This window comes from Lampris incognitus, chromosome 2, assembly GCF_029633865.1.
Source record: "Lampris incognitus isolate fLamInc1 chromosome 2, fLamInc1.hap2, whole genome shotgun sequence".
Taxonomy (NCBI): domain Eukaryota; kingdom Metazoa; phylum Chordata; class Actinopteri; order Lampriformes; family Lampridae; genus Lampris; species Lampris incognitus.
In genome coordinates, this window is record NC_079212.1 from 25,289,390 (window position 1) to 25,313,857 (window position 24,468).

Here is a 24,468-nt window from a genome sequence, read left to right on the forward strand (position 1 = left end):
AAACCGGAGTACTCGGAGAAAATCCACCGCAGACACGTGGAGAACGTGCAAACTCCACACTGACGACCTGGGATGACCCCCAAGGGTGGACAACCCCGGGGTTCAAACCCAGGACCTTCTTGCTGTGAGGCGACAGTGCTAACCACTGCGCCACCGTGCCGCCCATAATAATATGTTGTATGTAATGTTGTAATAGCCTTACTTAAATTACAAACTTTCAACAATGATCCTTTCTTGTTCTGTTCAAAACAGAGTCACACAATAGTTGTGCTTCGCGTCTATCCTTTTTTAAGTTCCTCTGTAGGAAGACAGCACTTTAAAGTTGCCTGTACCTCATACCTTTGACGGAGCTTAATAGCTGCTGTATGGTATGCTACAAAAGCATACAATCAATTTCCTTGAATCTTTTCAATGTTTTGTGGCGCTAATACCAACCAGTTTCATTTAGTATAAGCTTCAGTGCGTAAATCCTCTTATAAATTAAGTGATGTTTTCCAACAAACGCTGATATCTACAGTACCTGTGAATGCCAGAGCACTCGATGCAAAGCAAGATGCCAAGGTTAATTGAGGCCCAGCGTGGGTCGGCCTGACCACAGTCACAGCAATGCTCATTCCCCGGAAGACACTGGATCCTCTGCAGGATGGTCTCCCCTCGGATGCTGCGCTCCCGGGGTTCGGTGGCTGAGTCTATGCTACTGGTGGATGGGGAGGCTGTTCTGTCCAGGTGCTAAACACAATAAAAGAGCCATCCTTTAGGAATTTAGACTGCATATTGTCATAAATCATTAATGCATTATAAATCCCATTTGTATTCTGTGCAACTGTGACATCAATAAAAGATTTTTGACTACGACAGTCACCGATGGTGAAAAATAAGTAAAGTGTTTTCTCAAATATGCTTTTTCTTTTCTAGTGCAGTATTTGATAGCTGAGGTTTTCTGTATCATGACAGTTTCAAATACTGAAAGGTAAGGTTTCAATTGTGCTCATAACTATAGCAAAATTACTTTCAAATACTAAATGCAATTGCTTTTTTTTTTTTTTTGGGAGATATTTCGTTGATCCCCGTAGGGAAATTACGCTCTGCATTTAACCCATCCTAGCTGTGCAGCTAGGAACAGTGGGCAGCCTCTATGCAGCACCCGGGGACCAACTCCAGTTTGTCTTGCCATACCTCGTTCAGGAGCACAGACAGGAGTATTAACCCTAACATGCATGTCTTTTGTGATGGTGGGAGGAAACCAGAGCACCCGGAGAAAACCCACCGCAGGCAAGGGGAGAACATGCAAACTCCACACAGTGGACGACCTGGGATGACCCCCAACCTGGGGTTCGAACCCAAGACCTTCTTGCTGTGAGGTGACGGCACTAACTACTGGGCTACCGTGCCGCCCCCAAAAAAAAAGGAACGCTTCACGAATTTGCGGGTCACTATTGCACAGTAAAGCGCTTTGAGTGGTCGGTAGACTAGAAAAGCGCTATATAAATTCAATCCAATCCATCTATTGTACTTCCATCATTCACCTAAGGAAGATAAAACAAATCCTAAAATATATTTACGATTACCCTTTTACAACAAATACTTACCTCTATGTAGTAGGTGTCAGGGCTCTCTCGGTAGGCTGAGGCAATGCTAGCTTGAACTGCTTGAATCCAGGCTTGCCGAAGCTTCTCCGATTCCGCCTGAAGCATACAGCTCCTGTAATTTAGAACTATATGCTGACAAAGAATAGAATGCAACATACCCAAATCATCATCTCCTTTTGTGCAACTCTGAATCAGCAAAAACGGTGTATTGATATTCATATAGGCTTAGCATAAAACCAATTATATGAAACCCGCGTCCGAGCAAAGTATTCAATAGCATGTTGACAGAATTCAGACCCGCTCCATTGCTTTCATTTTGATGATATTCCGTACAGATAAACAATGGCATAAATACGTATATTACAAAAGCACTGTCATCAGTCTATATTTCCGAGAAGTGCCTTACTTGGTGGGAGAGACGACCTCAAAACAGAACCTCCTCTCAATGTCCTCGCATGGTTTGACAGAGCACAGTCGGAGGTCTTCTACCACTACTGTCAGTGAGTCCTGAGGACAGAATACACATGAAACCATTTCCTGTAACTGACAGAAGCAACAAACAAACAAACAAATAGATAAATAAATTTAAACTGGCAGCTATCTAAAGCACCTGGACCCTGAATGTGTCTATGCTTTATCATCATGAAAGATAAAGTGTTTTAAGATCTGTGGAAGGTGCAAAACCATCAGTCTCAGACTGAGCGTGCAGATATTAGAGGTGATTGTGTTTTGGTGGAAAAGCAGTGCAAACAAACAGACATATAGTGAATGAGTGAGCAATGATGGATCGCAATGAAGAAGATCACCATAACTTCAAAAGCAGCAGCACTCTCCCTTTCCATCAACATCATGCCCCCATTAGAATAGCACTTAACATCTCCACGTCTGCCTACCCTTAGGAACCATGGCTAGCTAGAGGATATATGGACTTGCCTTGAGCTTCTTCTGATAGACCAGCTGACTGTTCTGTATGGAGAACCAGCGTCTGGGAAGAGAGACAAAGACAAAGAGCGTGAGAGAGCCAGATGAATAAAATATACACCTTCAATGGATATCTTTCAATGAGATGGATGAGTGTAGAAAGGTGAGCTCTTGACATTGTTGATCAAGGATGGAGTGCAATGAGATTTCTCCTTTGCAGTACAAGACTATGAATCATTTGAGAGGAATTCATAACACTTATGCACATCACAACCAGCTGAGCCTATCTCGAGGAAAGAGCGATTGGCCAGCAGTTGTGCCTTGGTGAAGCAAAGCGGTGTCAGAATAAAAAAAAAGGTATTGCAATGGAATACTGTACATTATAGATATTTCCATCAGGATATTTTATAATCAGAAAATTATTAAATTCCACCTCCCCCCTTTTTTTCTCCCCAATTGTACCCGGCCAATTACCCTACTCTTCTGAGCTGTCCCAGTCGCTGTGCCATCCCCTCTGCCGATCCAGGGAAGGCTGCAGACTACCACATGCCTCCTCCGATACATGTGGAGTCGCCAGCTGCTTCTTTTCACCTGACAGTGAGGAGTTTCACCAGGGGGATGTAGCGCGTGGAAGGATCATGTTATTCCCCCCAGTTCTCCCTCCCCCCTGAACAGGTCAGAGGAGGCGCTAGTACAGCGACCAGGACACACACCCACATCCGGCTTCCCACCCACAGACATGGCCAATTGTGTCTGTAGGGACTCCTGACCAAGCTGGAAGTAACACGAGGATTCGAACCGCCGATCACCATGTTGGTGGGCAACAGAATAGACCGCCATGCCACCTGAATGCCCTAAATTCCACCTTTTGACTATACTTCCTTGAGTCTATAATAAAGACATTATAAGACATAAAGCTATAAAGCACACACTATAAGGCTGGCATTTCCTTATCGTGCCATATTTATAAGTCATGGCTGCTGCCCACCTAGGTACGTACCTGTTCCATGTCTTGAAGGCATTACTGGCCCTCTTGAACAGGTAGCCTTCCATTACTACACCATTAGGAGCATCCACGTTGAACTCAGCTTTAGAGTCATCATAAGCGAAGTCCTGTTGGAAAGAAGAGAAAAAGAAAGGTTCGCAAATCAACCTTGATCATCATACCCATGGAAAATCAATACAGCACGGCGAAGGGTATGGAGAATGTGTGACTTCCTGCACCTGGAAAGAAGAAGGATGGCTATTGTTGAGAGCTCTGTATGTTTTGAATTTTTCATGGGAAAATCTGAATTTTTGCTGTCCCGAATAGGAAAAGAAAAAAGTGAGTCCTTGCATTAGCTGCGCTGATTCCAACACATCTGTTAGCATATATCCTACTGTTTCGGGCACTTCACGTGCTGGTGCTCTGCATGTTCTTCCAATGAGGGTAGTATTATTTGATGTGCACTGTCCAGCCCATAATGTGTAGAACCACCAAAACGTCATACATTGTGCGTTGATGTAGAATGAATCGCTTATTAGTCCATGTATGCATGTGAGCTGCATGCCATCTTTCCGTGTGATTCACTGTGGCATCTCATAAGTCGTAATGGATATGACTGTGACTCAAATCATTACATAAGCAGGATCTGATTCAAATGAAACACCCTCTGATGTTTTAAATGTTCTAAAAACATAAAAATGCCACCCAACAGAAAGTGACAAACGGCTATTAAGGGCTCAGAGGTCGACGTTGAGGGGCAGGATGCTGTTACCACTTAATGAATGGTTCTTCCATGAAGACACAAAAGAAGCCATTTTAAATACAGTATGTCTGGTATTTCATGTTAAGTAGCAGAAAAGGTAGTTGTCCTATGATCTGAATACAGGTTAAAAAAATGTGAAAAATATATATTGTGCATAAAGTATAGCAAATTAATGCATCTTGTGAGAAAACTAAATGTCAACGTGATATGCATGCATCTTTTTTTTGGGGGGAGGGGGGGAAGCCCAGACACAATCTCTCAAAAGCCACTGTAAACTCGCTGCATGAATGCAGTGAGGGATTACTGACAAAAAAACAAAAAAAAAACAAATTTTTTTGTGAAAATGACTCCAGGGCTGACCCATACTATGCAACACTGATTGTTACTGATGTCACTGTTTTATAACAGAGTAAATGTATGTGTAGCAGTTCTGAGCACACCATCAACTATTCACCGCATGTCTAAATAATACATTATATTACCCCTCTGTTACCCTCCTTTCTGAAATGAATAAGTCTACACATATACAGGAATTCAGCAAAACTGTCACAACCGTCACTGTCACACCATGCACCATGCGATATACATAGGAAGGACATCAAAAAACACACACACATGAAATAGAGAGCACGAGAGAAGGGTCTGAGGGCATCAGAAGTGACAGAGATCATGCTTTCGATGGTAAAAAAAAAAAAGTCTTTTGGCATTTATACTCTATCACATGCCTCAGAGCTAAGACTTCGACAGTGCAAACAGCCCTGATCTTCAAAAACCCAGACCACCTCTGTCATAATATTTCTTCATGCTGGAACATGTGACTGGGCATTTCTTACTCCCATCCAAGGCAGAAGCATCTCATTACAATTGATAGCTTGTTCCAACTATATACACAAATGTTACTCCACTGACAAGTACGTATCAACCTACCAATGTGCGAGTCCAACGCCAAAAGAGCTTCATTTGCAATCGGTTAGTGTATTCCAAACAGCATCGACAAGTGCAAAAAAAAGGGTGAAAAAGCATAAAAAACTTTGAAAAAAGTTGAAAAAAATAAATCCTTAGAGTATAAGCATGTCTACTGAGACGTAGAGGATCCACAGAAGCGCTCAAAGTGGGTGGTAGACGCAGCCGGTAGCAGCGAGCATTTGTATGCTGTTTAATTCTGCTCTCTCCACTGTAAGAACCTGCCTGCTGCCTTGTGAGGCTCAGGATCACAACTAATTATCATACAGCTGCCAATATTTCCCTGGCAGGACGCTGTGGGAGAATGGCGGGCTACGCCGCACCGTAGGCTGTCTCAGCTTCAACAACTCCCTTAAAACCCACCTCCCTTGTTAAGGAGGGGGGAGATTCGCTCCCACGTTGACCCTGAACGGATCTGTCTGGCAGGCAGCCCAGTTCACCAAACAAACACTAGTGCAGCCTTTAGTTGCAGTCTGGGAGAAAAAGGCAGCTACGAACACGCAACCGCTGTATCCCTTATGCTGGTCCTGTCACTGCTGCAGTTAACTTTCAAATGGGAACCTTGCTTGGAACAGTCAGACTTTATATACACTACCGTTCAAAAGTTTGGGATCACCCAAACAATTTCGTGTTTTCCATGAAAAGTCACACTTATTCACCACCATATGTTGTGAAATGAATAGAAAATAGAGTCAAGACATTGACAAGGTTAGAAATAATGATTTGTATTTGAAATAAGATTTTTTTTACATCAAACTTTGCTTTCGTCAAAGAATCCTCCATTTGCAGCAATTACAGCATTGCAGACCTTTGGCATTCTAGCTGTTAATTTGTTGAGGTAATCTGGAGAAATTGCACCCCACGCTTCCAGAAGCAGCTCCCACAAGTTGGATTGGTTGGATGGGCACTTCTTTGAGCAGATTGAGTTTCTGGAGCATCACATTTGTGGGGTCAATTAAACGCTCAAAATGGCCAGAAAAAGAGAACTTTCATCTGAAACTCGACAGTCTATTCTTGTTCTTAGAAATGAAGGCTATTCCATGCGAGAAATTGCTAAGAAATTGAAGATTTCCTACACCGGTGTGTACTACTCCCTTCAGAGGACAGCACAAACAGGCTCTAACAGGTACTATTTAATGAAGATGCCAGTTGGGGACCTGTGAGGCGTCTGTTTCTCAAACTAGAGACTCTAATGTACTTATCTTCTTGCTCAGTTGTGCAACGCGGCCTCCCACTTCTTTTTCTACTCTGGTTAGAGCCTGTTTGTGCTATCCTCTGAAGGGAGTAGTACACACCGGTGTAGGAAATCTTCAATTTCTTAGCAATTTCTCGCATGGAATAGCCTTCATTTCTAAGAACAAGAATAGACTGTCGAGTTTCAGATGAAAGTTCTCTTTTTCTGGCCATTTTGAGCGTTTAATTGACCCCACAAATGTGATGCTCCAGAAACTCAATCTGCTCAAAGAAGTGCCCATCCAACCAATCCAACTTGTGGGAGCTGCTTCTGGAAGCGTGGGGTGCAATTTCTCCAGATTACCTCAACAAATTAACAGCTAGAATGCCAAAGGTCTGCAATGCTGTAATTGCTGCAAATGGAGGATTCTTTGACGAAAGCAAAGTTTGATGTAAAAAAAATCTTATTTCAAATACAAATCATTATTTCTAACCTTGTCAATGTCTTGACTCTATTTTCTATTCATTTCACAACATATGGTGGTGAATAAGTGTGACTTTTCATGGAAAACACAAAATTGTTTGGGTGATCCCAAACTTTTGAACGGTAGTGTAGTTCCAAAGCTTAACAGGCGTGACATTCTGATGTTGTCATAGTCACTCGGAATCAGAGGGGAAACTGGGTTCTATTACAGACACTCACGCTCAAGTCAAGTCAAGTCAATCTTAATTGCACAGCCCAATATCACAAATTACAAGTTTGCATCAGGGGGCTTTACAGCAACACAACATCCTGTCCTTAGACCCTCGCATCGGATAAGGAACAACTCCCTAAAAAAAAAAACCTTTAACAGGGAGAAAAAACAGGAAGAAACCTCAGGAAGAGCAACAGAGGAGGGCTCTCTCTCCCAAGACAGACAGACAGACATGCAATGGATGTTGTGTTTACACAATTTACAGATTACAACATTGAAAGAGGACAACAGAATTGTAATGCAACTATAAAATATATGAAGAATATGATGAGGAGGATGCCAAGCATTGTCCAGACGCCACCTGAACAGCCGAGGACCCGAGCCAGGAGTCTAGCATCATTTCCCCATTTATTTGTTTGTTTGTTTGTTTGTTTGTTAATTATTTTATTTTTTAGGCAAATTTGTTGCCTAAATTAACAATGAGAATCTATTACCTAAGAATCAGGTCTGAAATATGTGAAGTAGTATTTGAAAAGTAATTTTGGTTTGATTTCATACTTTACGTCATCTAACTGTTCAGTGGGATGAATTTCGGGCAGACTCTTAAACATGGCATTTTTGCACATTTCACCAGCTATTGTGACATATTTTGATAGGGTGTAAAATTCCCTACAATTATCGTGATTATGATACTCTCCATATCGCCAAGCACAACTTTAACATGATAACATCACAAACATGGGAGGCAATGCTATAAATACTGCACAAGCTCTGCTGTTGGGTACTCCGCAATCTCTCGAGAGCACAAAAAAAGGACATCTATTTTTAATGATCCAACGTCAAAGAGATGGAAATTGCACATGGGTGAATTATTGATTGAGTCGGGAAACAGAGACTTTTAAATGTCTGGCACAAATAAAGGTGAATGAATAGATCTGGCAACTCTGCGCCTTACAACAGGAACAGCAGATAGTAAAGGCAACATGTCCTGATTCTCCGTCCACCTGGTATTCTACACAGGAAGGACTACAGGCTATGCAAAAGCCAAATGGTGAGCACAGTTGGTAGTACTAATTACCTGGTCTGCTGTGAAACATTCGTCCATTGTCTGAAAGATCCTTCTGTCTCTCACCATGCCTAAGGTGGAGGCTCGCATCTGTTAGGGACTGGCTCGGTGCCTTCATCCCATCCCACCGTACTGATTTGACTGGCGTCTGCTCAGACTACACCACTTAATCCTCAGAGCACCTGGTCCACTCTGATATCCACACTGTCCCCAAAGCACCCAAGACCTCCAAGGTATTTTCAGATACTACCCTGTGACTGACTAAGCTTGTACTAGGTCAGTGATAAAACTGAATGAAACAGTACATTCAGATATTTTCCTGCAATTGAAGTTCCCGTCCATGATGAAAACGCTTAAACTGCCCCGAAAAATGTAAACACCTATTTATGTGGTGGCCAGAAATGCAGAGGAAAATTTTTAATGATGATGCATTTAATAGGCTAGCTGGTCATGGAGTTAACAACAGTAGCAATGTAAGAGACTCCATCTCCCCCATCTTAACATCATCCCCTCGACAGAGTCCTTTCAAGCTGCAGTTCTCTCTAGACACCTCTGTATGATGTCTGATTCCTCTAATGAACAGGGGTAGAAAGAAAAAGCATATCGTTAAGGATATTAAAAGAGAGAGGAGTGTCAACGTCTTTCGCTGCCCCTATTTTTTGTTAAAGCTTTCAAAAATGAGAATGAACAAACAAAATGGCTAGAAACCGTAATGAGCGGTGTCCCATCATAGTAGTGTGATATTAATCAGGCACACTACAAGAGAATTACAGTTGTATGGAAAGCTTTGGCCTTTCTGTAACCTAAAATTAATATTTATATTTTCTCTATTAATTTAGATTTATAGGTGTCCGGGTAGAGTAATAGTCTATTCCGTTGCTTACCAACACGGGGATCATCAGTTCGAATCCCCGTGTTGCCTCCGACTTGGTCGGGCGTCCCTACAGACACAATTGCCCGTGTCTGCAGGAGAGAAGCCAAATGTGGGTATGTGTCCTGGTCGCTACAGTAGCGCCTCCTCTGGTCGGTCGGGGCGCCTGTTTGGGGGGGGGGGGCTGTGGGGAATAGCGTGATCCTCTCCTGCGCTACATCCCCCTGGCGAAACTCCTCACTGTCAGGTGAAAAGAAGCGGCTGGTGACTCCACATGTATCAGAGGAGGCATGTGGTAGTCTGCAGCCCTCCCCAGATCGGCAGACGGGGTGGAGCAGTGATTGGGATAACTCGGAAGAGTAGGGTAATTGACTGGATACAATTGGGGAGGAAAAGCGGGGGGGGGGATAGATTTACTACATTATATACCCTGATTTCTTGATTTTTCAGTTTGTTGTTTTGGTTCCACGCCTTACAGCTGGGTGTAAAGTGTTAACGAACTCCTCAAAACGCCCAGCGCAAAACAATGTGCTATCATCTACACGGCATATCATCGACCTGTGGAGTTTTACCTTTTTATGGAGCAAAAATAAATCCATTGACCAGCGTTAGCTTAAAAAGTGGCATCTTGGAGCACTGTGCTGTCACAGATTTAGAAATATAGTATTGTAGCTCCACGGCCAAGGAGGCCAACCCCCCCCCCCCCCCGAACAGGACTCCTCCATTAAAACTTCAGTTAAATATAAATGAGCCTGGCATTTACAGGCTTTCTCTGGAGTGTGTACCCAGCCGGCTACAGTGTCGGCCAACGATGGGAGCATTTTAACTCCCGTTCTGCTCTGCTGGTCTCTGCTTGCACTGTGTAAGGGCTGCCCCTTTATCCTGTGTAAATTTACACAAAGCTTATTGCTCATTGCGATGGAAAAAAAACCCCCTTCATATGTGATTTCAAACTTTCTGGTGGGGGGGGGGGGGGCTCCTTGGGGGAAAAGAGAAGAGACACGCACAAAGTAGGCCAGACTAAGATAACAGATAGTGGTGAAAGAAGGAAAATTAATACAGCAAAACGGATACTCTCTGAACTGGTGCGCGAGAACATTCTTCAATCTGATTAGCTTGCATATCGAATCACTCCAAATTAGATTCTTATCTGATAAAAGATAGGTTTATATTTCCTATGCCATGCGAAAGATTACATGGCAACTTTTACTGCATAAATAACTCATCAACAAGAAAGCAAGAGAGAAAGAGGGTAAAATAATGCCAAGGCGCAACGAATAAAATAACCCACAAAAGTATTCAGACAGAAAAAAAAGACACCGTTGAATATGCACTGCCCAGGGAAAAGGTCAGTACACTGGTCAGCACATCACTCATCATCCTTTTTAGGGCAACGCAATCACTTCAGTTGATACAACAGACATTTTTACAAGACATTCAAACTAAGTTGTCTTTTATAAATTATTCAGGACTGTACCACAGCTTTCCCCAAAAGGCCTTTCAAATCGAACTACGCCGCTCCAAAAAACTTAAAAGAAGCTTTTTAATGTTGTTGTACTTGTACTTTGGGCTGGGCCACTTCTTCCCTTCACACAGAGGCACAGCCATGTTCCAAAGAAAAAGGACATTTCTGGTAGAAAAATGACCCAAAAAAGTAGAGAAGTACTCACCTGCATGAGGGTCTGAGAAAGCAGATCGTAATGGTTGGGTCATACAGGTGCAGCGGAAGCAGGAAACCATGACAGGAGAAGAGAGAACATAGCATGAGAACCTGCAAGAGGTATGCTTCAGCAGCAGACGAGTTCAAATGGGATAATACAGTAATCTTTGTGCTTGCAACGCACCTCTGATTATCCTGCTTACTTACTGACCCTTATGTTGAACACTAAACCTCTCTCTCTCTCTCTCTCTCTACATATATATATATATATATATATATATATATATATATATATATATATATATATATATATATATATATATATATATATCCACCAAACACCATATTCCTGACATGCAAATTTCACAGAGGCCCAAAGAGAGACATTGCTTGTGTACAGACACAGTGACACTGGTTGTGAATGAGGATGTTTGAAGCCTGTGTGTAACAGCTCTAAAAAGAAGAAGAAGAAAAAAAAAGGATCAATAATAGAGAGAGCCTCATGTGACCTGGCGCTCATCACTGGACTCCAATCCCCAGTCCAGACCACAGAGCCTGGAGGGAGAGGGGTGACCAGAGCTGCCTGCCTGCCTGCCTGTCTACAACAGACTGATCCTGAGGTGGACAACATCCAGATATGGACACAGAGTTTCTCAGTCAACAGCCAGGGAGTGCACTTTGCATTCATAGATTTCTTTATTTGAGCACCTCCAGGGAATATACATTTACCGTGGCTACATCAAAAGTAGACGAACAAAGGGAAGGTGACAGTCACAATGTGCAAAAATCTGAAGGCACATTATTACTTCCAGTCTTAATGCAAAACTGTCAACAAACCATATGGTCAGCACTTCACTGGACTAAGACCACAGCAAGGCCCATCGGCATACACCTAATGTGCTGATCACTGCTATCCACAGCAGACAACAGTGGGATTAACATCTCTTAAAACATTTAATTCCACCTGATTTAATGGTCAAATCGATGCCTGGCTTTTGTAATGGAGATTAATCAAACACTCCCCAGTCTCTCAGATTTAATCCCTCAGTCACAACAGAAGCACTGGGCCAGGTGGCCGACTGGCTCTTGAAGATGTGAGTGAAGCATGCACATATCTCAGACAAACTCTCAAGTCAGTCCCCATGGACACTTCACCACCAGTGAGACGATGGCACACCTTTTACATACTTATGGATCTTAACCTGTGAGCGTTATGTCGGGTTTTTGTCTGAATACATAATTTACGTAAGCGAAGATGCAACAGACATATCTGCCTTCAGAAAGCCTACAGCTGACACTCCCTGGTCCTCCCCATTACCCACTGTATTCTGCTAGGTAATATAACTATTTTTTCATGCTTTTACACGTTATTATGATTGTTCATGTGTTTTCAGTGTTGTTATGTGTCTTTATAATCGTTTCTGTGCCAATAGTGTTATAATGTTCCCATCTACTTTTGTCTACTTCTGTGATTCAAGTTCTTGTTTTTAAAAAAAATGTAAAGTGACCATGGGTGTCTGGGAAAGGAGGTCATTAAATAAATGTATTATTAGTATTTATTTATTTGAGACCACCATTCTATTGGAATCGAATCTATTCAGGTGAAAACGTACCCTCTGCTGTATGGTTGCATGTTTATGCTCCATGTCCCTCTTCTCCATTGCCGAATCAATCACCAGCTGATCCAGCTAAAAATACAATCCACAGACACGAAGAAGGCAAATTCGTTTGTAAACAGAGAACTGTTTAATCAAAAGTGGTGCATCCTGTGAAACTCTTAATTTTGCAGGTGGGCAACTCTTATTATAAAGGCACTGTGAGGGCTAAAGTGATTCGCGGTTACTTACCGCAACAATTTTGTCTAGCTGAGTTTATAAGCTGCAGTGACATGTTAGGTCAATGATTGTCAGTGAACCATATAGACATGTTTCCTTGTTCAGCTATCAGCCCCCACCATGCAAAACATGTTAGCCTTCCGTAACATGTGTCACAGCACATGTGTTTCGACAGTTGCATGTAAAATACGGTGCTGGTATTGCTCTAACGGCAGCTTCTTTTTACTATGTCCAACAGCGATATAAGAAGCATTTCATTACCATCCCAAACCCAAGTAAGTAATGGAATGCACAAAAGAAACTATTCCATAAATGCACAGCAGAAACCCAATGCATCAGTGATGGAACTGCCCTGTGTTATAAGGACAAAACCAATTCAACAAGTACAGCTGACTGAGCAATAGTTGAGTGATGGTAAAGACGTTGGCTGCCTGCCACTTTGCTCACCTCAGCAGCCAGTTTCTTCATGTAAGGGTCTATCTCATCCAGGAGGTTGTAGCCCTGCTGAAACAGCGAGTACTGTGCATGCATGAATGACAGCATCTGGAGGGGACAAACACAGCTGTTGTCATGTGGATGTGTCTGTTATTGATCCGTGCAAAAAAAGATAATCGTTGAGACGGCTCTCTCTCACATGAAACGCAGTTAAATATTTGTACGGGGAATGTACCAAAAGAGATGCATGTGTTTTGAAGCTAGTGTTCACTTGCTAATCTATTCATACAATAGGTGGTACTTACTGCATCTAGGATCTCAAATTTCTTCTTGGCCTGGAGGACATTGATCTGCAGAGATACAAGATGGAAATGTGTGATTTGCAAATGATTACACATTAGAAAGACTTGACTTGTACAAATTCCCTCCTGATTTAAAGGAATTTTTGCTCTTCAGAGTACCGAGTTAGTTCGACGCTAAATTCAAGGACACAGTGAGTGATACTGCCCTCTAGTGGACAACAGTTTATGACTGACAACATCTCATCCAATCTACGCCATGTAGCTCCAACAAAGAGCAACAGCCACATTGTTTGCATAACTGCCTTTATGCGGATAGAACTGGGGATAAAAACATCAACACTTGCTTCATATAATTACATATGTACTACTACTACTACTTTCAGCTGCTCCCGTTAGGGGTCGCCACAGCGGATCATCTGTTTCCATTTCTTATATAATTACATATGTACACAGACCTGAATAACCTGGTTATTCTGAGTCACAACAGATAGCTACATGCAACATTCATGACAGGTGAAATTCTTTAATAAATCACTTCAGATTACGGTATTCTGTAAAAGAACGTATGCTGTAGTAAGTCATGTTGTGCGTATTATGTAATAACTGCACATGGACTAAAGTGTGCATGAATCAAAAATGGTCACCATAGCATATTAAGAATAAGAGCACTGGTGCATTGTATAATGTAGCTGGTGCAAACCTAAATGAGATCTTGTGCTAGATTTGAGAGGTCATTCATACTTATACTATATATATAGCACATTGCCCCACAGCAATGACCTTCTCTGCCTGGAGTCACATTCAATTAACACTCAAAAAGGGTAAGATGGTCCAAAGGAGCAAGAAGAGGCTGCCAGCAGACACAATGAAGAATGCAAATGGCGAACGACCGTCACAGGGATCATGCTTAATTAGACTTTGTTCGCCACAGGCAGTCACGGGGAGAAGGATACAACATATAGTCAAAATAAAATAATGCTGAGAAAAAAAAATGAGGAGGTTGGGTAATATTCAAACACATGGGTGGAAGCAATCAACAACAATGCATGCATTTGATGACTTAATCTAACCTGGAGCACATAGTCCAGAGCAAGGTGTCGGAAACATTTGCGGGTGATGCTGAGAGTGCTGGTTGCCTCTTCTACTTCATGAGGCTTGTTCCTTGGTGCCTGGGCATTCTTCACCTGGGCTATCTCCATGTCCTCACGGACCCTATCAAAGTGCTTCTTGGTTTCCTTAAACTTGCGGACGTCCCTGATATAGTAAAACAAACAAAGGTTTAGTGTGATAGCAGTATGGCAGCAAAGTCTCAGTTTTCCTTAAATGATAATTCTGTTCTTTCAAAACCTGGGTCTTGTATTTTTGTTTTTTATTTTTTATTAGTTTTTGCCATCTCATTTATCTCACAGGCTTCATTTTGGAGAGTTGGTTATGGGACCATTGCTGGACACAGCATTACAATGGTTGTCTCACAGGGCGACCGAACACAAGCCTTAAACTGCTCCTTTCAATGACAACAACAAAAATCCAAGTGCCGCTGGGCGTCCAGGTAGCATAGCATTGCCTTCCAACACGGGGATCCCAGTTCAAATCTCCGTGTTACCTCCGGCTTGGTCAGGCGTCCCTACAGACACAATTGGCTGTGTCTGCGGGTGGGAAGCCGGATGTGAGTATGTGTCCTGGTCACTGCACTAGCGCCTCCTCTGGTTGGTTGGCACACCTGTTCAGAGGGGAGAGGGAACTGGGGGGAATAGCGTGACCCTCCCACGTGCTACACCCCACTGGCGAAAGTCCTCACGGTCAGGTGAAAAGAAGTGGCTGGCGACTCCACATGAATTGGAGGAGGCATGTGGTAGTCTGCAGCCCTCCCCAGATTGGCAGAGGGGGTGCAGCAGTGACCGGGATGGCTCAGAAGAGTGGGGTAATTGGCCGCATACAATTGGGGAGAAAAAAGGGGGACAAAAAATCCCCCCCCCAAAAAAAATCCAAGTGCCTAAAATAGACTGTGTGTAAATTAGACTGTGTACATGATAGTGGGAAATCATTATCTACAACTTCTCATTCATGCTGGTAATAGTTTATCAATGGTTACTACTACCTACCACAAGTATAGGCTGGTCATTCCTCCAACAGGAATTAATGGTTGTTGACCATATTGCACGTTTTCAGTAATAACCTTCAACCTGCACTTTCATTTTCACTTCCAAATATGTGGTTTAGATAAAAATTGGACTTATTGAAATGTGCCTGACACTTGTGTTCAGTTGCCCCACACCCTGTTGTAAAGCTGTGTATGGTGGTGGCCCCATATCCAAAATCGTCACATTGAAGCCGGTGAGTAAAATTACATCATTACCGCTATGCACGATGACAAAATCTATGAAAATAAGAACCAGGCTGTGAAAAAATTGAATTATCCTGTAAGATAGGGTCAACTTCAGAAGATTTTCAAGTATTGCATGCAATGCAATGAATTCTGCAATGCAATGCATTCTGCAATGGATGCATGCATGTAACGCATGCAATGGATTCTGACATTTTAAACTACTACAAAGTAATAGTGGGGTTATACACGGTCATAACGAAATGGTACAACTTTAAAATGTTGTACCATTTCGTTTTTTTTTTCCTCTGTGTTAAAGTTTCAATAGACCTTCCTTGCTTAAGCAGCACATTTGAAATACTTGTCTACTTACTCTTTTACAAAGTTGTGCAACTGTTGCTTGACAGACCTCTGGGCTTGATCGAACAGAATCTGAAATAAAACAGAGGAAGAGATGAGCGCTCTTTCTTTTTTGGCTGTGAGCGGCTGCATATTCGAAATATACCTCGGCCTTTAATACTGAAGCTGATAGTCATGTTCATAGATGTGTTCAAATAAGGGAGACCATGTTCAAAACAGGCCTGCTACCTACTGATTTAATCAAGTATGGTAGGACATGCACTCAAATTAAAATCACAATAACATGCACTGCAGACCAAAGTCATTGTGTTATTTCACATTGAAATAGGGTGGTCAGGATGCCTTGGCCCTGGCTGGCACTGTCCCTGCAAATGCTCCCAGTTGCCCACTGGGATTTTTTTTCTTAACCAGTATGAATGTAAAATAACAGTCAAACTTATTTATTCTCAGTCAAAAGGAATTTTAAAATCACGTGAAAGCCACCCCAAGCATCACTCAAATTCCTGTCCCAACTTTTGCTTTCACTCACTAAGTTCCCATTCAACTGACCTGTAACCAAAGATGAAATTTCTGGTCATTGATATACAGTATAGCCATGTATATACAGTATACCATGAACATCCCCCGTGCAAGTAATACAAGCGCAGAGGGCCAACCAACCAACAGGGGGCGGTAAAGTACAGTAGTTACACAGGCTGCATGTAAAATGACGTGGGACGCAGCTTCATGCCCACACAAATGAACGGATGAGGAATACCACTGAGACTCAAACATGCCCGCTCTAACGCAAACACAACAACATTCTGTCTATTTTGCTCTCACTGCATTCCTCCATCTCTCCATTTGAGGATGCCCTCAGTGTTTGCCACTGCCATGCTGCTGCCGATGCTGCTGCTGCTGCTAAATAGGTCATTCGGGCACCGAGGGAGGGAGGCAGGGGGACAGAAAGTGAGGGAGGAAGCAAAAAAAAAAAAAATAGGGAGGGGAGGAGGGTTTTTGTAACAACACTGCAGAGCCTGCATCCAAATGCAGCGTACAAACACTCTCAAGACAAAGCTCCAAAGCCCCGGCTGTGATGCGACAACCTTGGCTGGACCAAACAGTTGAAGGGTTTGGCTTAAAGGCTGCACATCCTCTTCAAAAATTGAAGAGATGTTTGTTTGTTTTTTTACAACTTTATATGCAAATGGATTAGAATATTTGAGTTTGGATGGCTCAATAAAACAAGGTTTATGCATCGTTTCACTTGTAAAAAAGAAACATGTTGAGAACTGATGAGGAGTCATAAATTCTGTCTGTTGTTTCCACCATGATCTAGATAGATGGAGCAAATCAGGCTTTGTGGCAGTTTCAAAGAGAACCAACAGAGCTTGGAGACTAAGCAGCTAAATAATTGATTAGATACCAAACGGTTCTTTTCAAATTATTTACCAATGGAAAATTGTAGTACCTAAATGCTATTCAAAAAACACTTACTTTTGCATATTTGTTTATAGTTTATTTATTAGCTATAGTAATAATAATGTGGTTACTTAGAAAGTACAACACCTTGATACACTGATGAGATATGACTCAAATAAAGCAATCGGCTTCATTTCATGTGGCGTCTCTTTCCATGTGTCTCAGAGCGCTCGAGTCTGTTTACATGGCAAGTTAGGCTACACTTTACTGCTCTATAAAGTTTACTGGGTCCAAATAAGGCCACGTGTGAGACTGGAACCACAGCACAGGCCTCTCTTCCTGTTGGGTGCTTTGTATTTCAACGATCACGTCAGAAGATGTCAGTTGTGCTTGATTAACGAACAAAGAAACTCCTCCAGACCTACACGAGAGTTCGCCGCATCCAGCCATCCATAAATATGCTAATTGGAGAGCAGACCTTTCCTCTGCAAGCAGAAATGAGACTAACCCTCCAGAGTAGTGCTGGATCACTCTTAAATGGAGGGACAGGTTGGGAGGTGGATGTCAATCACCCGCAGTTGATGTAAGAGAGAATCGCCCAGGTCCATCTGTGTGTGTGTGTGTGTGTGTGTGTGTGTGTGTGTGTGTGTGTGTGTGTGTGTGTGTGTGTGTGTGTGTGTGTGTGTGTGTGTGTGTGTGTGTGTGTGTGTGTGTGTACCTACTTTTGGGGGGCACATTTGAGACTAAGATCAGTTAATTGGGGATGACTTGTGTACCTACTTTCGGGGACACATTTCAAACTAAGACCAGTTAATTGGGGATGACTTGTCCAATTGGGGACAAAACCTGTGTTCCCCAATTGGAAAAAAGCTGATTTTTTGGGTTAGTGGTTAAGGTTAGGGATAGGTTTGGGTTAAGGTTAGGCATGTAGGGGGTGTCCAGGTAGCATAGTGGTCTATTCTGTTGCCTACAGACACAGGGCTCACTGGTTCGAATCCCTGTGTTCCCTCCAGCTTGGTAAGGTGTCCCTACAGACACAACTGGCCATGTCTGCAGGTGGGAAGCTGGATGTGGGTATGTGTCCTGGTCGCTGCACTAGCGCCTCCTCTCTTTGGCCGGGGCACCTGTTTGAGGGGGAGGGGGAACTGGGGGGGGGAATAACGTGATCCTCCCACGTGCTACGTTCCCCTGGCGAAACTTCTATCAGGTGAAAAGAAGCGGCTGGCGACTCCACATGTATCGGAGGAGGCATGTGGTAGTCTGCAGTCCTCCCCAGATCGGTAGAGGGGGTGGAGCAGCAACCGGGATGGCTCGGAAGAGTGGGGTAATTGGCCAGAAACAATTGGGGAGAACAAAAAAAAGGGGGGGGTCAAAAAACACAAAAAAAGTTGGGCATATATAATTCTGATGGTTAAGGCTAGAGTTAAGGGATGTAATGTACCCAAGTAAACCTGTGTGGAATTGGAACCTCATGCCATCGAGAGGTCTCACAAACTGTGGACAGTCAAAACAAAGTTAGCAAGGCGTAGGTCGTTTGTGGTGGTCATAAACAGTTGGGCGTAAGGATAAGGCTGGGCACCCTCTAGATGCAAGGGTGACGTATTGCTGGATGCTTGTGGGTGGATTTGAGGTGGATGGTGGCTCTATGTAAACCACACTCCTTAAAATTTGTCAAGTAAACAAGCACACCTCCAAGTTGTGTGTGGGTGTGCATGTATGTCTGTCAGCAGAAAAGCGCTGAGAGGTTTCCTGGCCCCAGGGGTTGTGCCGCCTCAAGCATTCCTGAGCCGGTCTGCGGCGACAGACTGTGGCTGTGGATATTCTGCAGTAATTGGGCCAAGATGCCAAAGGTGTTCTCTGTTGAGCAAATGCAAACTAGGAGACTTTAAAGAAAACTCAGATTTTTTTTTTCATGTGGGCTTTATTTTCCCATCGTTATGAGTCAAACCAAGCAATTGGAGGCAGAACCTTTTAAAGTGGTTCAGTATTGAGCAAGCTAGCATCAGCCAACCACTGCACACCAAGCTGTAATGTAATCCTCCAGGGTGATGGGGCTCGCCAAATAACATCCACTAAATAAGCTCTTCTTTGGCACCATCACTGTGAGAAAGTTATGAGAGAAATCTAAAGAACATTAGCCATGGTATCAATCATGAAATTATATAGATATCCATCCATTTCTAACCCCGGAGCAGAGGTCCCACTGCGTAATCCTGTAAGGAGTGAGTTTTTGCAGTAAAACAACAGTGGAAGCGTTGGTTAGAAGATGTAAATAAGTTCTATCGCTGCACTGACTGACTGCACTGGGATTGTCTTTTCATAATGGAAGGTGTTTTTAGACACATCTAAAAACATTTCGAGCCTGTTGGTGCCAAAAAACAGCTCTTTTACTGCATGTTATTTGCAGAGTGCAATTGCTCCTAAGGATTACATTGCATCTTGGTGTGCAGTAGTAGTCCTCGCAAGATTGGGCAATATTTGTTGCTAACCTCAGTTTTGATGATCAAATTAAACACGTTCAGTCATGCTTTTTCCAACCCAAGCTAATCTCCAAAATTCGGTAATTTTTATCAATTACCGATTTGCAAAAAGTTGTACACACTTTTATCTATTCTCGGCTCGACTACTGTAATGCACTTTATTCTGGTATCAGCAAGGGCTCCCTCCACCGTCTGCAGTTGGTACAAAACGCCTCGGCTCGGCTCATTACCAGGACAAGGAGGCATCATATCACTCCTGTGCTTGCCTCCCTACACTGGCTCCCTGTTATATTTCGAATTGATTTTAAAATTTCACTGCTCACTTTTAAATGGTCTTGCTCCTTCATACTTTTGTAATTTATTGATTTGGTATGTCCCCCCTTGACCATTAAGGTCTGCAGATGGAGCCCTGCTAGTTATTCCCAGGTCTCTGTTTGTTACAAAGGGTGATCGGGCTTTTGCTGTTAGAGCCCCCACACTATGGACCTCTCTTCCTGTTGAGTTAAGACGAACTAAGTCTCGAGCTTCTTTTAAATCTCGTCTCAAAACTTTTCTTTTTATGAAAGCTTTTACAAATGTTTGATATTTGTTTTTATTTATACTCTTACTTCAATCAATCAATCAAGTTGCATTTATATAGTGCTTTTGTAGCTCCAACAGCCACTCAAAGCACTCTCTCCCAAGACAGACAATGTGCAATGGATGTTGTGGTTACACAATTTACAGAATACAACCTTGAAAGAGGACAAACAGAAATATAATGGACTTATAAAATGTACGACGAATATGATGATCTTATGATGATGTATTATTTGATCTTACTCTTATTTTTTCCTTGTCTGGTTTTATCTTTTTTTTGTGAAGCACTTTGTAACATTGTTTTAGAAAAGTGCTATATAAATAAAATTATTATTATTATAGTCCGTTGACGTGAGTTTGCTCAATACTGAATCCATTTAAAAGATTCTACTACCCATCGCTCAGTTTGACTCATAGTGACAGGAAAATAGGGCTGAGGTTAAAAAAATATATACATGACTTTCCCTTTAAATAACCTACAGACATAGAAGAGTTATGCTTTATGGTAAAACTGCTAATGGGATTACATTTTGTGTCGACATGATGAATAACTAACAACTGTTAATGGTTATATTCCACCCTGTCATGGGCCGCCTGTTGTTCAACTAGTCTATTCTGACCCATCCCTACTCCATACACCTCCATACCGTCGCCATACCATGTACGTACACACACACACACACACACACACACACACACACACACACACACACACACACACACACACACACACACACACACACACACACACACCATCTCTATACACCTCCATACATCTCTATACACCTCAATATCATGTGCAAATAGTGTTCAGCTGCTGGTTTATTACATTAAAACCAAGCATCTCAGATGTTAAGTCTCCCTTCACATCTTCGCCTCGCTCGCCCCTCGTTTCTTACGGATGTTCAGAGAGTCAAAAGTATGTCAATAATTCATCAAGTATGCATATGAAGTTTTATGCTTGGGTAAAACAGCGATGTCGAAACATTGGCTTCATTCTGCTGATGTTTCTGCTGTTCCCAGAGAATGTAAAAATCTATTGTGAAACCCTAAGATTTGTGGAGACATCCAGTCCCTGAGCTTAAGTTAAGCTAAGGAGCTATACTTGGCTTTCACGACACATTCATGCAAACAGAGCCTGTTTGTTCTGTTGTGTGGTATTGGACTGGCAAGATGACAAAGCTATCAGGAAATGGAGGGAAAGCAGGGCCAGACATTCTCTTTTTTATTTTTGGGCCCATTTGCTTGCTTGTATGTGCAAATATTCACGCTACCTAGTTCAAAACATGTGTCTCCCCAGTATACATTTTATGGGTGTGGGTTGTGCAGTCCCCAGGGTCTGGTTGTGACAAGAGCACTTGGCACTCAACAGTCCCATTTGTATGGGCTCGTTTAGTATTCAGGAGTGCCCACCCCGCAGGGTCGGCACAGTGGCAGCTGCACTGCGCACATTTGCACACAGTGGGACATCCGTCATAAGTGGCAGATATAACCATCATCATGTCTTATTCATTACAGCGCTGCATGGGTTCTTTGGCTACAGTCGGGCTACATAGTTCACTCGAAATGTTGTCTTTGTTGAGTCAAAAGGAAAGGCATCAAGATTCCAGCAGTGCATTTAAATGCTTCAGTCTGTATGTCTCCATATATGTAATTTGTTTCATACATACATACTACATCTATGTAATAGCGTTTGTTTCATGCTGCAGTAATACAGTATAGATAGGGTGTTATATGCTGGAGCATGGTGCACATATGTTTACATATTTTCTATTTTCTTCTTTCTATCTTGTATGTTGTTAGTTTTTTTCCTTACTAGAGCGTGAGTGTCTGTAATAGGACCACATTTCCCCCCGGGGATGAATAAAGTATTCTGATTCTGATGTAGGCAAGTCATTTAATATCAGCGGATGGCGACACTGGCCTCGGTGTAATCTGCGCAAGGTTCACATCATCACTAATGCTATTACCATTTCTTTGAAGCCTCTAATCTCTCTTATCTATTCAATATCACACTCTATATTGCTGCTGCCCCTATCCCCCACCCCCCTCCCTGTTTTGTTTCCACATCAATATAACAAAGAAATCTTCTGAGAGCTTGTTGTATTAGTGTCCGGTCAGGCTCTTGGCTCTAATGCATTAGCGAGAACGAAGAAGGGTAGCCAGGGACTGAACACCCAGCTGAGCTTTCAGTGGACAGGCCAGCTGGTACCAGGCCAAATTGTGCTTTCTCTGTCAAAAAATGTGGCATAGTGACAGGCCCTGAGAGTAAGAGAAACAAAGAATCAGCCAATCGGACCGACAGACAGCTTAGCAAATGGACGGAGGAACTAGAACTAGAGCCTGCTGGCAGTGGATCGAGGCACAAGATCAGTCCAAATTTCGTAATTTAAATATCTCTACAAAGACCAAAATGGCCACAGCACAGATATGAATAACAATAGCGGCACTGTAGATAAAAACAGGCTGTGATTAGTTGAACAATTCTTCGTAAGATTGCATTTCATTAAAAACATGTTGTCATGTTAATTGCTTTCATTACATCTTATCTAATGCCCCTGATACTTGTGTGTAGCTGTCAACAAATGTAAAATAATGCAGCAATTTGACGATGTTTGGCTGGATGACAGTCTTGTTGCTCAGTTCTTCAGAGATGAGGGACTGATGCATAGCATTCATACTGCATTACAGGCCCTGTCTGCTTGTCACCATGCCCTCAATCTGCCTTTTGGCACTCCGGGGCTAGAATGTGAGGAGCCCTTCCTCTCATTTCCCATGATGATAACCTGTGGCATATTTACTCATCGCTTCACTGCCTTGTCCGCAAGTTCCGCTCATGTCAATCTGTGATCACGCACACACACACAGCACTACATTGGTCTGTTTTGTATAAATACAAGTATATATAGTCCATACACATGCAGTTCATATGCACATGCATGTGTGCAAACACACAAAAATCTGCAAATATCTAACACATAGTACAGCCTTATGTGAGATGTCTGGGTCATACAAGGCCATCACTGTTCTACAACTAATGCTAATCCATGCTTGCCTCAGTGACCCTGACCATTTGTAGCGCTGACCTGTCTCTCTTCCAGTAGATCAAGGGCTGGTGATTTGCTATCACACATCTTTGTTGCAGCATCAAAAGGAATGCGATCCAGACACGCGCTTCTTTTTAAAGCTTTATCAAACACGCAACGGGTTCAAGCTAATGGACTTCAAAGGACCTCGGAGAGGCAGGGAAGGCAGGGGGTCTGGGGGCTTTTAAAGAAGGAAGGAAAACCGGCACAGCAGTGCGGCACAGACCATCTTTTTAACATTAGGGGCTACAATTACGTGGCTAAATAAGGTGAGCAACAATGAAAGAAAAATGGCCTTCTGAGTCATCTGTATGCATCAGCCCATCATGCAGAGGTTATCAACAGGAAATTCCCCAAAATGGCCTTGTCCAATGTGTCATGCAATTGAATGGGATGAAAAATATTAACGTGTGGAAGGAATGGCATTTATTTTCCCTGAGCCACCATGAAATGTGCCACAATTCTGATTGACGGATACAAACAGCTATTTTGTGAGCCCACACGTGGGAATACTGTGACAGACACAGGCAGAGTTAATGATGTGTGAAAGAAGAGCTGCATGTGGAATCACTTAAAATACAGATCAGCTTGACCCTCGGTATTGTACTTAAGGGGACACAGGACCCCAGTGAAATCCTAAATGCCGGTCAATGTTCGTATTTCAAGATGGGGTGATATCATAGTAACGGTCTCCGTAGACGTGGCTCACTCTGTGTGGATGGAGCATGTGGGGACCGTCTGAGGAACGCACTGACTTACCATGTGGTAGTTGACAATTTCTTGGAGGCTTTCCCCACACTTTTCCAGGCACTCCTACAATGAAAATAACACACAATAGCTTATGCTTATTATATGTGAAGCATTCTTTAACGGTAGCAGTAGTATCATACGCTACATCAAAAACTGTATTGCAACTGCTGGTTTGATTACTCCAGAGGCTAATGAAGTAAATAAACTTGGTTTTATTTTCATTTCACGGAC

At 42.7% G+C, this 24,468-nt stretch overlaps 1 protein-coding gene across 1 annotated transcript in view; it reads right to left on the minus strand.

Annotated features, from left to right (window-relative positions):
- Window positions 1–24,468, minus strand: part of acap3a (ArfGAP with coiled-coil, ankyrin repeat and PH domains 3a) — a 74,713-nt gene that overhangs the window by 16,386 nt on the left and 33,859 nt on the right. Inside the window, exons 4-15 of the mRNA XM_056273498.1 lie at window positions 24,247–24,300; window positions 15,955–16,013; window positions 14,329–14,512; window positions 13,262–13,306; window positions 12,969–13,064; window positions 12,300–12,374; window positions 10,697–10,708; window positions 3,511–3,623; window positions 2,523–2,574; window positions 1,996–2,096; window positions 1,590–1,701; window positions 521–729 (exon numbers count right to left, since the gene is read on the minus strand). Of these exons, the coding sequence (XP_056129473.1) occupies window positions 521–729; window positions 1,590–1,701; window positions 1,996–2,096; window positions 2,523–2,574; window positions 3,511–3,623; window positions 10,697–10,708; window positions 12,300–12,374; window positions 12,969–13,064; window positions 13,262–13,306; window positions 14,329–14,512; window positions 15,955–16,013; window positions 24,247–24,300 (1,112 nt within the window). The remainder of the gene's footprint in view (window positions 1–520; window positions 730–1,589; window positions 1,702–1,995; window positions 2,097–2,522; window positions 2,575–3,510; window positions 3,624–10,696; window positions 10,709–12,299; window positions 12,375–12,968; window positions 13,065–13,261; window positions 13,307–14,328; window positions 14,513–15,954; window positions 16,014–24,246; window positions 24,301–24,468) is intronic.